Here is a 13038-nt window from a genome sequence, read left to right as displayed (position 1 = left end):
CTAAACGCGCAGCACCACCATCAGCGGAAGCTGGCTGGCGAGCGCGAATGCCGAAGTTAATCGGTTCTGGTGCCCCAGGCTGCGTCCTATGAGCATCGCAGGTTCGACCGAAACATGCAGTCATGCTGGGCACTGGACAGGCCATCGCCTGTAGTGAAAACTATCATCTCGATCCAAGACGAAAGTACATAGGTAGTCCTGTGGATATCCAAGATAATCCCCTGCTAAATCCAAAAAGTCATCTGTGGTCAGCTTCCTAAATATCTTTTCCACCCTTCCCTTACACAGTAACGCTTGCCATCGTCCCCTTCGCGGAGGACGAATTTCTCCCATCGCCCGTCCCTACCGGACCCGATAACAAGGATAGTCTGGTCATTGGGCCAGCCTATGACGCCTTTCAAGGGTCGACCAAGCGTGGTACCCAGGGGAGGGACATAGAGTGAACCCGGCGGAGATTCGTCGCCAATTTCGAAATGAGCACTGGCGAAGGAGTAGACATCAGAGAATACCCTGGGGAGCAAGGGAATCTTCCCGAGGATGCCCCATTTGTGGCTGATCCCTTCTTCTGGTGGGGAGGGACTACGGCGAGCGAGGGTGCGAGGATGCGGAAGATCGAAGACATGCAAGGTAGATTTGTCTGAAGTAACGGCCAACAGGTCGTTAGAGGGAGCTATCGCCAGGGAGAATATCACGGCGGGATCGACGCCACGGCGTAGCTCGGCCATCTTGGTACAGTTACTGGTAGAAAAGACCCGGACGAGGGTGCCCTGGAATTTGTTGTCAGCGCCGCACGACTAACGAGTAAGACCATCAGCAGTCTACACTGGCGCATACCGTTTCGCTCGCCGTTGCCAGCACTTCCCCATCGGGACTCAACGTCATAGCCCGGAGTGGGGAGGTATGGGCGGGTATGATGCTGACGTTGCCCGTTTCCAGTTCCACCAGCTGGACCTGTCCAGCAGATCGACCAGGAAAAGCGATCAACTTCTGGCCTAGGCAAGCCAACCCCATCGGATTATCGGTTGTCTCGAAGACGGAGAGTTTTTGGGGCGGATTTGAGAAGGCGAAGATGTGGATGCTGTTCAATAAGGCAACGACAATGCGCGACTTGGACAGGCGGACGCCTAGGACGGAGGTGCGGAACTCCAGCGTGATGGCCGCTTTCTGTTTGGCGTCATCCCAGATGACGAGCTGTAGAATGGGTGAGCAAAAGGTTTGGGATGCTGATCTAGGGCGATAACCCACCTTGTTCTGGGGAAATTTGGGTTGTCTACCTCCGCCGACAATGGCCAGGTAGTTGGACTGGCCCAGCATTTCCACCACGCCGATACCTGCATTGAAGTCTAGGCAATCGAAGATAATGAGCGAGTGCAGGGATCAATCAGGGGACATGACGTACCTCGAGAAACCTTTAGTTCACAAGGGTCGGTGTTGAAAACTACAGCGCGAGACTGTTCTCAGCTTGGTTATTCCATAGAATGTAGCCGGGCGTTGTATAGTCCACTTACCACAGAAACCGGTGTCTAAACCGACAGAAAAGCACGTATTGTCATTATTGAAAGCGGCAGAGAGAGAGAGAGGACCGACAGATTCATCGATGACCTGGCGAGTATTCATGACGGCGGACAAAAGACGCCATGCGAGGAAGGGGGCGAGCGGAAGATGTAGAAAGTCGCGGGGATCGGCATGAAGCGATAGTGAGGAGTGACCTCATGGGGGCTTAGGTAATGGGTCATGTGAGATAGATGCCTGAGGCTGTTTGTTACGGCGGGCCGCATTGAACGACCCACGGCAGAAACACGATTAACCCCTGAATCAATCGGACGAGTGCTGTCGGGCCAACAAGCGCAGGATACTTAGTAGATTGGGTCAGACTCATTCTGAGGGTTTTAACGACTGTCTACGATAGATTATCTCTCTCAGGCGTCTGAGCACGACGGAGACACGCCCGTAGAGAATAAGGTGGTGATTCGTATTGAAATGACCGTACCAAGTCTCCCGATGTTTGACATTTCCCCTTCCTGATTGGCCATCCCGCACCAGGAACAGGGGAAACAGCCCGAAATACCCGTACCATACCGGACGTGACCACGAACTCCCCCTAAAGCAGAGCTGTCCACTGCGACCACCTCAGGAGAGTCAACTCCCTCCTCTCTCTCCCTCTCTCTCCATCATTCCAACTCCTCTCCTCCCTCTCCTCCTCTCCTCCATTCTTGTCTCCGCCGCTCGCTTTCTCCTCAATTCCATTCCTCTTTCTTTCATTTTTCCGTCTGTCTCTTTTTCTTCCTCGTCCTCCTCCCCCTCTCTCCTTATTCTAGCCCACCATGTCGTCGGCTCTCTCTGCGGTATGTTGCTGGTTTGCTTCCCCTTTCTGCGCTATCTCTGCCCAGGTGCCCTCATCACCATCACCGTATTCCTTCTACATTTTTCTCTCTCCATCCCTCACGTCTTCAATCTCAATTAATCCCAATTAAACATCTTCTCGCTCAACCCCGACCTCCAATCATATGTGAACTCCATACTAACTCCGGTCAAGCTCCGTCGCAAGAAAAATGTCAAGAAGGGTATCCAGTTCTGCCTGATGGTCTGCGGTGCCAGCGGAACCGGTATGTATTCATATTCCACGCAATTACTAGCCCACACTCCGTTCCCCAGCTGACCCTCACTCCAACAGGTCGTACCACCTTCGTCAACACTCTCTGCGGAAAGCAAGTTCTGGAGGGCAAGGATGCGGATGATGCTGCCAATGCTCACGTTGAGGAAGGTGTGCGCATTAAGCCCGTGACAGTTGGTGAGTGTGGAAGGAACTCCCCCTGGAAATCTCCTGCCAATGGATCCCATATTGACATCTCGGCCTCCCGAAGAACTCGAACTGGACGACGAGGGCACCCGAATTTCCCTCACCATCGTTGATACCCCGGGATTCGGTGACCAGATTGACAACGAAGCCAGGCATGTTACCCCTGTGTACTCGACAATGGGGGTTTGATTCGGACGGCGCTGACCGTTGATGCAGCTTTGGAGAGATTGTGGGATACCTGGAACGCCAGTACGATGATATTCTCGCCGAAGAGTCACGAATCAAGCGAAACCCCCGTTTCAGGGACAACCGTGTCCACGTTCTCCTCTATTTCATCACACCAACCGGTCATGGCCTCCGTGAGCTCGATATCGAATTGATGAAGCGCCTGTCCCCTCGTGTCAACGTCATTCCCGTCATCGGCAAGGCCGACTCACTCACTCCCGCCGAATTGGCTGAATCGAAGAAGTTGATCATGGAGGATATCGAGCACTACCGCATTCCGGTCTATAACTTCCCTTATGATATTGAGGAGGACGATGAGGACACCGTGGAGGAGAACGCCGAGCTTCGGGGGCTGATGCCTTTCGCCATTGTCGGCTCCGAGGACTTTGTCGAGATCGATGGCCGTAAAGTACGAGCCAGACAATATCCTTGGGGTGTGGTCGAGGTTGAGAACCCCCGCCACTCCGACTTCTTGGCCATCCGGAGCGCCCTCCTCCATAGCCATCTGGCTGATCTGAAGGAAATCACTCACGACTTCCTCTACGAAAACTACCGTACCGAGAAGCTCAGCAAGAGTGTGGACGGTGCTACTCCGTAAGCAATCCTTCCTCCTGCCTACCCCACCATGTCGGCTAACAATTCAAACAGCAGCCAAGATTCTTCGATGAACCCAGAAGATCTCGCCTCCCAATCCGTCAGACTGAAGGAAGAGCAGCTCCGTCGCGAGGAGGAGAAGCTGCGCGAGATCGAACTCAAGGTACAGCGCGAGATTGCCGAGAAGCGTCAGGAACTGTTGGCGCGCGAGAGTCAGCTGCGGGAAATCGAGGCACGCATGGCGCGCGAGGCCAGCCAGACCCCCGCCGAGGGTGTCAACGGAGAGGCCTGATTAATCGACCCCAGTTGCGTCCGATGACCTCCCTGTCTGGGTGGATATACGGGGCTTGCGCGAATGTTGCCGTCTGTTCTGTGCCGATATAATGGAGCCCTGCGGCACAGCGAGGGCAACTGTTTCTTTAGGGGTAATATTGAACTGTTTTATTCACGTTAATAGCTTTTCTCGTTTGAAAAGGGAGGGACAAAGGAAAATGCAACGCTTCCATTTTCTTACCGACATCTAACTGCCTCCCGGACAAGAGTGATGGAATCAGGCTGCCGCTCCCAACCCTCTCTCGGTTTTCTTTTCTTCTCGTTGATTTCTTCATGTTCTTTTTCAATGCCCCCCCTTTCTCCCGGTTGTGATGCTCGGGGTCAAGGATAGCATCTTTTAATCATTGACAGCTGTCACTGGGATACTCCTGCATAAACCTCCCTTCCCTTATGCGCTTCTCTTCCTTTCCCCTCTTGTGTTTGTTTGTTTCTATCAATGACACCTGTCCCAATCTCAGCAGCGCAGCAAGATTCCCTCTTTGTCATTTGATCTTTTCGTGTGCTCTCCGTGGTCTTATGTCTGTCTTCTATCATTCTATGTTTCTAGTCGAATAGTAGTATGTGAGGAAGAAAAGTCTTAGAACTGACAGCGTATTCAAATCTGTAGAATAAAGACGATATATATATATCTCTCTCCCCGAAGTCGAGGTGTCCTCCAATGATATATGCCTCGGTGATCGATCCCAATAAACTATATAACGTACCGGTACAGAGGGTTCTTATCACCCATCTCGACCAGCTCCGCCGCCGAATACTTCGCCCTGATTGCACTCTCATCCATGCGTTCCCGGATGGCATTCTTCCGCGAAAACGTCACTTTCAGGATCACCGCGCAGACCATCGCCGCGAGGACTATCCCCAGCGAGAACCCATACCCAAGCCAGTAGCGAGGCGCCTGCTCACGGAGAAAGATATTGGAGCCGACCGCGCCGCCGAGATTCCCGACGGAGATCACCAGCGCCATGCCGATGGCGCGCTTCCACGACGGCGCCAGGTTGTTCCCGAACCACGACAGCAGCCCCATGATAGGCGGAGACGCCCCCGCGGGGATGGTGAACAGGAACGCGTACGTGAGACCGGGGAGGCGCGGCGGGATGGCCAGCAGCGCGATCAGCCCGACGCAGGCGATCGCGTACGGGAAGATGATGGAGATCCACCGGATCTGTTTGCTGTCGGAGAGCCAGCTGAAGGCCACGATCGAGATCACGCCCACGATGTACGGCGGCACCGTTAGCAGTTGCGCGTTGGCGCTGCTGTAGCCTAGGCCTTGGATGATCGTCGGGACGGAGTAGGTGTAGCCGTAGAGAGAGATCTGCAGGTGGATTAGGAGCTGTATGATAGTATGTACCGCATGGGGGATGGACGGACGGTGTTTCCCCAGAAGATGACTATGCCACAGTAGAGCTTCCAGTCGGTCAGAGCGGATCTACGGGAGTGTTTGTTGGTTAGCTGCGGTGTGGCACGGTGGGTGTGATGCAATGCCTTCGAAACGTACTTGAGGTATCGCCATTGGAACGTTTCGGACGTCCCCACTTCGGTTCCGGTGTGGCCGGAGTCGTGGGCCAGCCGGTAGACGACGAAGGCTTTCTCGTCCGGGGACAGGAACGAGCAGGTCTCGGGGGAATCGACTAAGAGCCACGGGGTGAGCACGGCGATGACGACCGTCGCCAGTCCTTCGACAATGAAGATCCAGCGCCAGCCGTCGAGCCCGCCGATGCCATCCATCTTCTGGATGGCGAAGGCGAGGATGCCGGAGAAGGCGCTGGCGATACATGCGGCGCCATAGAAAATGGCCATGCGCGTTTGCACTTCGAACCGACAGTACCTGACCGGATGAGATGGCTGAAGCTGTTGACGGACTGGGGAGCGCTCACCATGTCGTGACGAGATACGATGCAGCTGGGAAGAAGCCGCTCTCGAATAAACCCAGCAGGACGCGGGTGACGATCAGCTGGTCGTAGTTCTTGACCAGGCCCTGGCAGGTCATGACCTGACATGCTGTTAGGGAGGTAGTTGTGGAGTGGAGTGAAATGGGAGTGCTTACAATGCCCCAGCAGACCATCAGGAAACATATCCAGTGCGATGGCTTGGTGATCTTGAGAACCATATTACTCGGTACCTTCGTTCCCATCAGTATGGGGGCAGCTCATGGGCCGGAAGACCGAGTACCTCGAATACGCCATAAGGGAAGAAGAACACCGTCAGGGCCATGTTATACTGCGCCCCAGACAGGTTCAAGTCCTCCGTCATGCCGGCAATCTTCGCATTTCCGATGTTGCTTCGGTCGAGGAAGGCGAAGACGTACAGCAGCGTCAACACCGGAAGAAGACGGACGTCAATCTTGCGAAGGACCTTTTGTTTCCCTGTTTCGTCGACCTTGAATTGTCAGACTGGTTGAACCGTCGCAGGGCAAGCGAGAAGTATACATTGATATTGTCCTGTGAAACCTCGACATGCTCAACATCTCCCTTGTCTGAATCGTGGTTGGACATGTTGGACGGTTTGTACAGCATTCCCCTACTATACTACGAGAGCTCCTGCAATATATAACCTCCTGAACAACACGGACCAACGCCCCTCACCCTCTGCACAGATACCGGTCGAGCGGGGAAGTCCATGCGGAGACGATGTCCCCGTATACTTCCAACCAGCCACAGCACCCCGGAGAGGAGATGATATGCATGGAGGTGTTGGAGGGGAATAAGAATAGACTTTACGTTTCCCCAGATCTGCGTCATTATACGCTACATACCGTCTGATTTGCCACGGATCGTCCGAATGACATAGTAAACACAGAAAAGCTTCTGCCAAATACCCTACAGCTTATGCTGTTTGGCCGCGCCCCGCGCCTCCAACTTCTTAAACACCCTAATCTGCGCCTCATCCTCCAGCGGCGCAAACTTTGGCTTAACAAACCCCTGGCCGCGAGCATAGTTTGGCCCGATCTCAAAACACTCCCCGCTCTCCGCATTCTTGCCCAGCAGCCGCGCACACGCATCGACCGCCCCAGCCAGCGGCGTGAGCAGCCCCTCCGCCTCGAGCATCTGATAAAACTCCCCAGTGGAGATGTTAGTCCGCATGGCATTCGGGTTGATCGAGTTCAGCGTGATCCCTTCCGCCGGCAGGGCCTGCCCCCACGACCGGACGAGCCCGGTGATGGCATGCTTGGAGGCCGTATAGATCGGGAGACCCGGGCAGCAGTAGATCCCGCAGACGGAGCCAGCGATGATGACTACATCCAAGAACAGACAGTCAGTCGTGATCAGTACAGTCCATGCTAAATGCAACTCAAGGCAAGGCGAGTCAAGGCAAAGCAGTCCAAGAAAACATACTCTTCCCTCGGAGCCCATGGCAGTTCCGCGTCTGCCGACGGAACTGCTGCACCGCGAGGGCGACGGTGTACATCGCCCCGGTGACATTGATATCCAAGACCTGCAGGTTGGGCTTCTCGAACGGGGCTAACGCCGCGGCGGCCGACTGCGACAGCCAGACATTCTCACTGATCCCGGCGACGGGGAAGACGTAGTCGATTCGACCGAGTTGTGAGACGGCCTGCGAGAAGGCGGCCTGCTGGGACTCCCACGATGTGACGTCTACGACGGCGTAGGAGCCTTTTGTTTCCTGGGCCACTGCACGAGCACCGGCCTCGTCGCGGTCTACAATAAACACGGCGATGTTCTTCGAGGCGAGCATTTGAGCTATGGCTCGTCCTACGCCGCTGGCACCGCCTGTAACGAAAGCAGATTCCGTGAGCATGATGATAAGATGGGAAGGTTATGATAATTCAGAGTGAGGTCCGGGATGTGGGATGACGTTGGGGGAATGTAAAGTGTTATGTGTGTTATCGGGTTGCTTCAGGAGATCGAGATTGGCATATGTATAGAGCCATTAGCAACGAATACACCCTAGAGAGCGGGGATGCGTATACGGAGTATCGAGTAAAACCACTCAAGCGTGGTTCGTCTAGAATCCCTAACATCCTGACAAGTTCGGCATACCCCGTGGGGAAGACTTCGACCTCGGGGAAGATCCAAAGCGGGGTTAATGATGCTACGCCTTGGTTAACAGAGAGGCCCGGCGGTTATCCTCTCTGAGTCTCGGATAGTGACTGTGCGAGCAAATCATGCTATCAGTAAGATAGTAATCGGAGCCATGACCACGGCCCCGGGGGTCTACTCTCCGCATTTCTTAGGTACTATGAACAGACATCAAATTCAAGGCCAAGGGTCAGCACCAGCTTCCCCACAAATGGTAGATAAATGCTATGTAAGAGCTTGGATATATCAAGCGGAACATACACAAGGTTGTGGGACACGACAACCTGAACGAAGATCCGGACGTAATCAAAAACGGACAAACAGGTGGTATTTGCGCTTCATTGTACACAGGGGGAAATGGGCAAATGACAATGATATAGAAGATTGATCTGAACCAGATCGAACAAACATGAAGGTATTAAAGGACGTCGGAGAAGAGCAGACCCCAGGAGCTGCTGCGGCAAGAAAAGAAAAATCGAAAGAAGCCTTTCGGAGGGTCCAAAAGGCTCGGTCTAATGGGGATCAAAAACTCGAGGCGAAAGTGAACAAATACCGTCCATGAATGCTGACCTAATGCTGTGGCTTGCTCCAGAAATCCAAGCTCGCGACGACATCTTCGCCTCCCTCTTCTTCATAAGCGTAGAGAATCTAGTACAATATTAGCACGGGAGTCATGGCTGCAATTCAGTGGTGACATACTTCTCTAGTAGATGAATGCAACATGCGGATATTCTTTCCAGTCATGATATGGATCAACTCAGCGGTCTCAATATGGCGGATTTCAATAAAGTTCGGCTCGAAAGCAAGGATATACGGATAAGACAGTGCGAAGGCGTTGGGGTTGCCCTCCCAGGATATCCGCCAGTCCGGACGCGCGCGCCATCCATTGCGGTTGACGAAGAACGAGAAGTCGCTGTAGTTGAGAAGGAACTCTCCGTTCATGCGCTCGATGTGGATCGGCTTGACGTTCTCCTTGCGAGCGACAAAATCAAGGGAGGTATCAGCCTGATCCAATAGAGACTGTGTCTCAGTAGTTTCGAGACTGACAACCTCGAAACCACGCGAACATCCAACACAGAGGGTCGACCGAAGAAAGTGGATCGAAGAAGATTCTGCGGGGATGTAGTATTCCTAGGCAACAGATTAGCATTGGAGGCTTATGTGATGGACGCATTGTACAAACCTTGAAAGGCTTCAGAGTGTCTTGCCCACTTTGGAACATCTTGCTAACAGCAGACTTCTTTTTCCCCTTGGCAAGGTTGTCCATAGGCTCATAAACCTTGATCGTACTTGACAATCCGGAAGTCTTGACAGAGCAGACGAGATGACGGCCCAAACCAATACCCGCTTTGAAGAAATTGGCGTGACCTTGAATCTTCTTCGGTCTCTTTGCCAAAGAGTTCTGGCCTTCGCCAACGTCGAGAGCTTCCATTGGGTATGAGAAGAGCGTCTTATTCGACAAGACCAGAAGTAATTGGTACTCCTCCAAGGTGTCCATCTGAGTGACCTGGCTGGCTTCTAGGATCCGTCGAGGCTTGGCAGATTTATCTTTGGGCCAACGGTCCGAAATGTAGATACCAGTGTCGGTGCCATAAACCAGCTTTCTGCCACCGTCTTCAAGACATTAGTATCGATCACTAAGCTACGGAAGACGGGGGCAAACATACCAATCGGGACAAGACAATTCACTCGGTTGATTGCCGTGAAGAAGTTGGAGCAGACGACAGCTTTGTTGTAAAAGTTGCTGTTGCGCTCCCGGAGCTTCCGTTGCTGCTCTTCCACCATTTCGATGAACTTCCGTCGTTGGGTTGGGGAGGTAGCATAGAGCGTTTGCTCATAGCCCCCTTTACCGAGATGTCGGAATGTGATCGGTAGTCCATCTTTCGTAGTGGGAGGGTTCGCGGTGTTCTTATTCGAGAGCAAGCTGGACGAGGGCCGTTTTGCGATTCCAACTCGAGGAATAACCTCGTCCATCTGCGCAATAACCAAAAGCTCCAAAGGAATGGGTTTCCTGTATACGCGATACTCCTCGCGCTTATTGATTACTTTGATGCGGACCAGAAGAACAGCATGGTCAAACAGGTAGGCGGTGACCTCCGAAGTATCCGTTGGTGTCTTCTTGAATCCCATCTTCGTCAACATTTGGCGGTTCTCCTCGGTCAGCTTCAGATCGACATAATCGCCGGGCGCAAACTTCAGTGCCGCGTTGAGTTGAACGAGATTGAAATGATTCTCAGCTCTTCCACTTTCGGCATTGACGCGGGACAGGAACCCCCTGATGACCTTGACAGCTTTGGGGATGTCTTCCTTATCGGGGTTATCATCTGTGGTGTTTTTCAAGACCGATTCAAGGAGAAGGGGATATCTCGCTAGACGGGTGGTTGGTTTTGTGAGATAACCGTTGAGCTCCAATTTCCGGGACTCTTTCAGGCGCTCGGTCTCTTCAACGAACTTGGCAAAGGCCGGGTTGGAGGACTTTTCCTTCTCGAACTCGTACTTGCCGTAAAGCTGGTTCGCACCGTACTTGATGAAAGGGTCGAATCGGGGCGCATGTTGCAGGAAAATATCGCCAATGGTTCTGACCACATGACTCTCCTTTTGCCGGGCATTCAGGGCTTCCGCGAGAGCACTGTTGACCTTCAGGACCTCTAAGCAGTTGCCGAAAACCGTTCGGATGAACTTCTCTCTTCGGTGTTCTGGGATGGGGGATGGGCTGGTGCTACTGCCGGAACGCAAGGGCCGCATCCAGAAATCGCGCAGATACTCCAGGTCCTTCACAAAGTCACGCTCCGTGTACATGAGTTCGAAGATAATCTCCTGACGTTTCTTCTGTTTGTCATCCAACGAATCGGCGACCTCCTTGGGCACCATCTTGATCCACAACTTCTGGTCATCATTGTCGTCATCCCCGTGCAAGCTTCCCTTCGAGGCAGAGGTCCGCAGTCCGGGCTGGGGCTTGAGGTTCAATCTGGCCTGCTGTTCCAGTCGTCTCGGACATGCGATTGAGTAGCATAGGCTGTCCCGGGTGCAAGTGGGCGAATAACACTCCGTTAGAAGAGTGAAGACGCCGTTCACGTCCGAGCTAGGCGCCTCCTCACCCATAGTTTCCTTGAATTGGTAGAGCTCACCGGGAGCGTCTCGGAGACGATGGTCGTAGGTTACATCGTGAAAGAACTTCTGGGCATCCAAAGCGCGACCGAGGAGGAGAGACAGGTTCCGGTCATTTGTCTTAATGATGTGGGAAATCAGATCCACGGCATCGGAGCCAGAGAAGGAGTTCTGGTAGGAGAGGCCGTTCTTCTGGCGTTCCGCCAGGGCAATCTGTTCGCGGAATACATCCGCAACGCGCGAAAGCAAAGCCGGGTAGACCAAGGGCACCTTACTGCGGCGGGAATTGCTCGAAACCAGGGTAGTTTGCGTACTGGGTTTGTGGGACAATTGAGACTGACTCATGCTCATCGTTCGATCGGGAACCACGGTCGAAGCCATGGACATGGAGCGCGAATTGACGGATCCATCACTCGGCGGTCGTGAATGGCCGTTGGCGTTGTGTGCCACGGGCGGTTCCGTCTCGAACCGGTTATGGATCGGCTGACTCGACCCTCCGGAGGGCTGTCTCCTAGTCGGGATCACCCGTCCCGTACTGGTGGTGTGGGCATGTTCGCGGTCTGCCGAGTAAGAAGTCAACGACATGGCACGTTCATTGGCGTGTCTCTCCGGCACAACCCGGCCTTGGGCGGTCATAGGGGCCGCCGCATTGTACGGTTGTTGGCGAAACGCGGTGGCCGAGGTGTGATTGAAGCTACTAGCCGGGGGCTGGTAAACTGGGGGGCCTCCCATTCTCGCCATGGATCTCGACCGAAACGCATCGGAATTTAGCGCCGGGGGCGGCATTGGGCGAGAGTAACCCTTCGCGTCGGGATACTGCGGGCCCGGCGCGGGGCGAGAGTCCAACCGCTGAGGCTGCGGATAGGCGAACCGTCCAGGGTACGGCCGAGGAGCATTCTGCGGAGGGGGCTGAGAGGACATGGTCGCGGCGCCGCCAGGATAGGCTTGGTAGTATCCGTTCGGGGGCCCCGGGGCACTGTATCCGTTGGGCGTGGGACGGGAGGGAGGTGGCGGAACCCGTTGCATCTGAGGACGCGGCATTTGGGAAGTCATGGTGTGAGCGCGATCCTGGGTAAACTGAGGAGTCTGCGAGGTCATTGTCTGAGAGCGCCCCGGTGGTGGAGCCCCACCGAAGATCTCGGAAAAGGCAGCATCCCGTTGAAAGGAGGACGGATGTCCGTAAGGCCGGTAGCTTCGGCCTTGCTGACCTCCCAGATCAGCCATCTTGGGTTGTCTTCCTTCACTTCTCCGGGCCGGCCGATGGGATTCGACGGTGTAGTCGGTTCGAGTCGATGGATGAGGAGGCAGAGTCTTCAACCAACCCTTGGTGCGGCGTATGAGACGTGAGACGGGAAAGACGAAATCAAATCAAAAGGGGGGGAATCAAGGGTATCGAATCCAGTCGTATAAGGGCGTGCAGAGCGTCGCGAGATGGTCGTGGAAACTCGTAGGGCCAGGAAGAGAGAGAAGTTGGAGGAGGATAATTTATAAGCAGTAAACAGACAAGATTAAAATGGCATAGGAAGCCAGAGGAACGAGGGGGATTGAAAGCCAAGAATCCCCAACGAGTATCATGCCTCACTGATGGTGAATACGACGGAGGAGGTGCGCTAGGAGCCTTGAGCGCAACCGCAAACCAGGGCCCCTGCAACGATCATTCCCTCAGCATGCTTTTCCTGCTCGGACCAGGGAGTCGACGGATTCGAGACCGGGGGGAGAGCCAGTCGGAGAGGGAAATTCCGGGTGGCAAAACCGAGAGGAGGGGATCGGGGGAGGAAAGAGAGAAGAAGAAGTCGGTGAGAAAGAGAAAGAGGAGAATAAAGTGGAGGGGAGTGAAGAGGAGAGAGAGAGGGAGAGTGTGCGAGAGAGAGAGAGAGAGGAGAAGAGGGAGAGAGAGAGCGAGAGGGAGTGGAGGAGGAAGAGGAGATGAAAAGCACGGGG

The 13038-nt window shown here is 54.1% G+C and overlaps 5 protein-coding genes across 5 annotated transcripts; 1 reads left to right on the top strand and 4 right to left on the bottom strand.

Annotated features, from left to right (window-relative positions):
- Positions 1–66: 66 nt before the first annotated feature.
- Positions 67–1652, bottom strand: BDV59DRAFT_155778 (phosphatidylinositol-3,5-bisphosphate binding protein HSV2). Its single transcript, XM_073687430.1, has 5 exons — positions 1509–1652; positions 1400–1438; positions 1246–1343; positions 835–1191; positions 67–767 (listed from the first exon to the last, which is right to left on the bottom strand). The coding sequence occupies exons 1-5, from the start codon at positions 1615–1617 to the stop codon at positions 249–251; spliced, it is 1122 nt and encodes a 373-aa protein (XP_073550230.1). The 5' UTR covers positions 1618–1652; the 3' UTR covers positions 67–248.
- A 502-nt stretch (positions 1653–2154) lies between these two features.
- aspA (putative septin AspA) lies at positions 2155–4540 on the top strand. Its single transcript, XM_073688992.1, has 6 exons — positions 2155–2345; positions 2537–2606; positions 2675–2791; positions 2865–2952; positions 3017–3619; positions 3674–4540. The coding sequence occupies exons 1-6, from the start codon at positions 2325–2327 to the stop codon at positions 3909–3911; spliced, it is 1137 nt and encodes a 378-aa protein (XP_073550229.1). The 5' UTR covers positions 2155–2324; the 3' UTR covers positions 3912–4540.
- A 1-nt stretch (position 4541) lies between these two features.
- Positions 4542–6444, bottom strand: BDV59DRAFT_211707 (major facilitator superfamily domain-containing protein; the record flags this gene model as incomplete). The annotated part of the gene is made up of 7 exons (XM_073695856.1): positions 4542–5264; positions 5321–5378; positions 5448–5777; positions 5827–5942; positions 5997–6071; positions 6122–6328; positions 6379–6444. The coding sequence occupies 7 exons, from the start codon at positions 6442–6444 to the stop codon at positions 4644–4646; spliced, it is 1473 nt and encodes a 490-aa protein (XP_073550228.1). The 3' UTR covers positions 4542–4643.
- A 324-nt stretch (positions 6445–6768) lies between these two features.
- On the bottom strand, positions 6769–7708 carry BDV59DRAFT_200109 (uncharacterized protein; the record flags this gene model as incomplete). The annotated part of the gene is made up of 2 exons (XM_073693504.1): positions 6769–7184; positions 7285–7708. 2 exons carry the CDS (start codon positions 7706–7708, stop codon positions 6769–6771), a joined length of 840 nt encoding a protein of 279 aa, XP_073550227.1.
- A 470-nt stretch (positions 7709–8178) lies between these two features.
- rom2 (putative Rho guanyl nucleotide exchange factor (Rom2)) lies at positions 8179–13013 on the bottom strand. The gene is made up of 4 exons (XM_073688991.1): positions 9657–13013; positions 9173–9603; positions 8689–9120; positions 8179–8637 (listed from the first exon to the last, which is right to left on the bottom strand). Exons 1-4 carry the CDS (start codon positions 12319–12321, stop codon positions 8560–8562), a joined length of 3606 nt encoding a protein of 1201 aa, XP_073550226.1. The 5' UTR covers positions 12322–13013; the 3' UTR covers positions 8179–8559.
- Between the last annotated feature and the right edge of the window lie 25 nt (positions 13014–13038).

This window comes from Aspergillus ambiguus (assembly GCF_047715705.1).
Source record: "Aspergillus ambiguus strain CBS 117.58 unplaced genomic scaffold BDV59scaffold_7, whole genome shotgun sequence".
NCBI classification, from domain to species: domain Eukaryota; kingdom Fungi; phylum Ascomycota; class Eurotiomycetes; order Eurotiales; family Aspergillaceae; genus Aspergillus; species Aspergillus ambiguus.
Note: the sequence above shows the minus strand (reverse complement) of the source record. Positions and strands in the feature narration are given on the sequence as shown.

Coding starts and splice junctions, on each gene's coding strand:
- BDV59DRAFT_155778 (XM_073687430.1), bottom strand. CDS start 1,617: ATGAATACTCGCCAGGTCATCGATGAATCTGTCGGTCCTCTCTCTCTC. Junction 1,439..1,508: donor TTTAGACACCGGTTTCTGTG/GTAAGTGGACTA, acceptor CTCGCGCTGTAG/TTTTCAACACCGACCCTTGT. Junction 768..834: donor TGGCAACGGCGAGCGAAACG/GTATGCGCCAGT, acceptor AACAAATTCCAG/GGCACCCTCGTCCGGGTCTT.
- aspA (XM_073688992.1), top strand. CDS start 2,325: ATGTCGTCGGCTCTCTCTGCG. Junction 2,346..2,536: donor TGTCGTCGGCTCTCTCTGCG/GTATGTTGCTGG, acceptor ACTCCGGTCAAG/CTCCGTCGCAAGAAAAATGT. Junction 2,792..2,864: donor CATTAAGCCCGTGACAGTTG/GTGAGTGTGGAA, acceptor GGCCTCCCGAAG/AACTCGAACTGGACGACGAG.
- rom2 (XM_073688991.1), bottom strand. CDS start 12,321: ATGGCTGATCTGGGAGGTCAGCAAGGCCGAAGCTACCGGCCTTACGGA. Junction 9,121..9,172: donor ACACTCTGAAGCCTTTCAAG/GTTTGTACAATG, acceptor TCTGTTGCCTAG/GAATACTACATCCCCGCAGA. Junction 8,638..8,688: donor TGCATTCATCTACTAGAGAA/GTATGTCACCAC, acceptor ATATTGTACTAG/ATTCTCTACGCTTATGAAGA.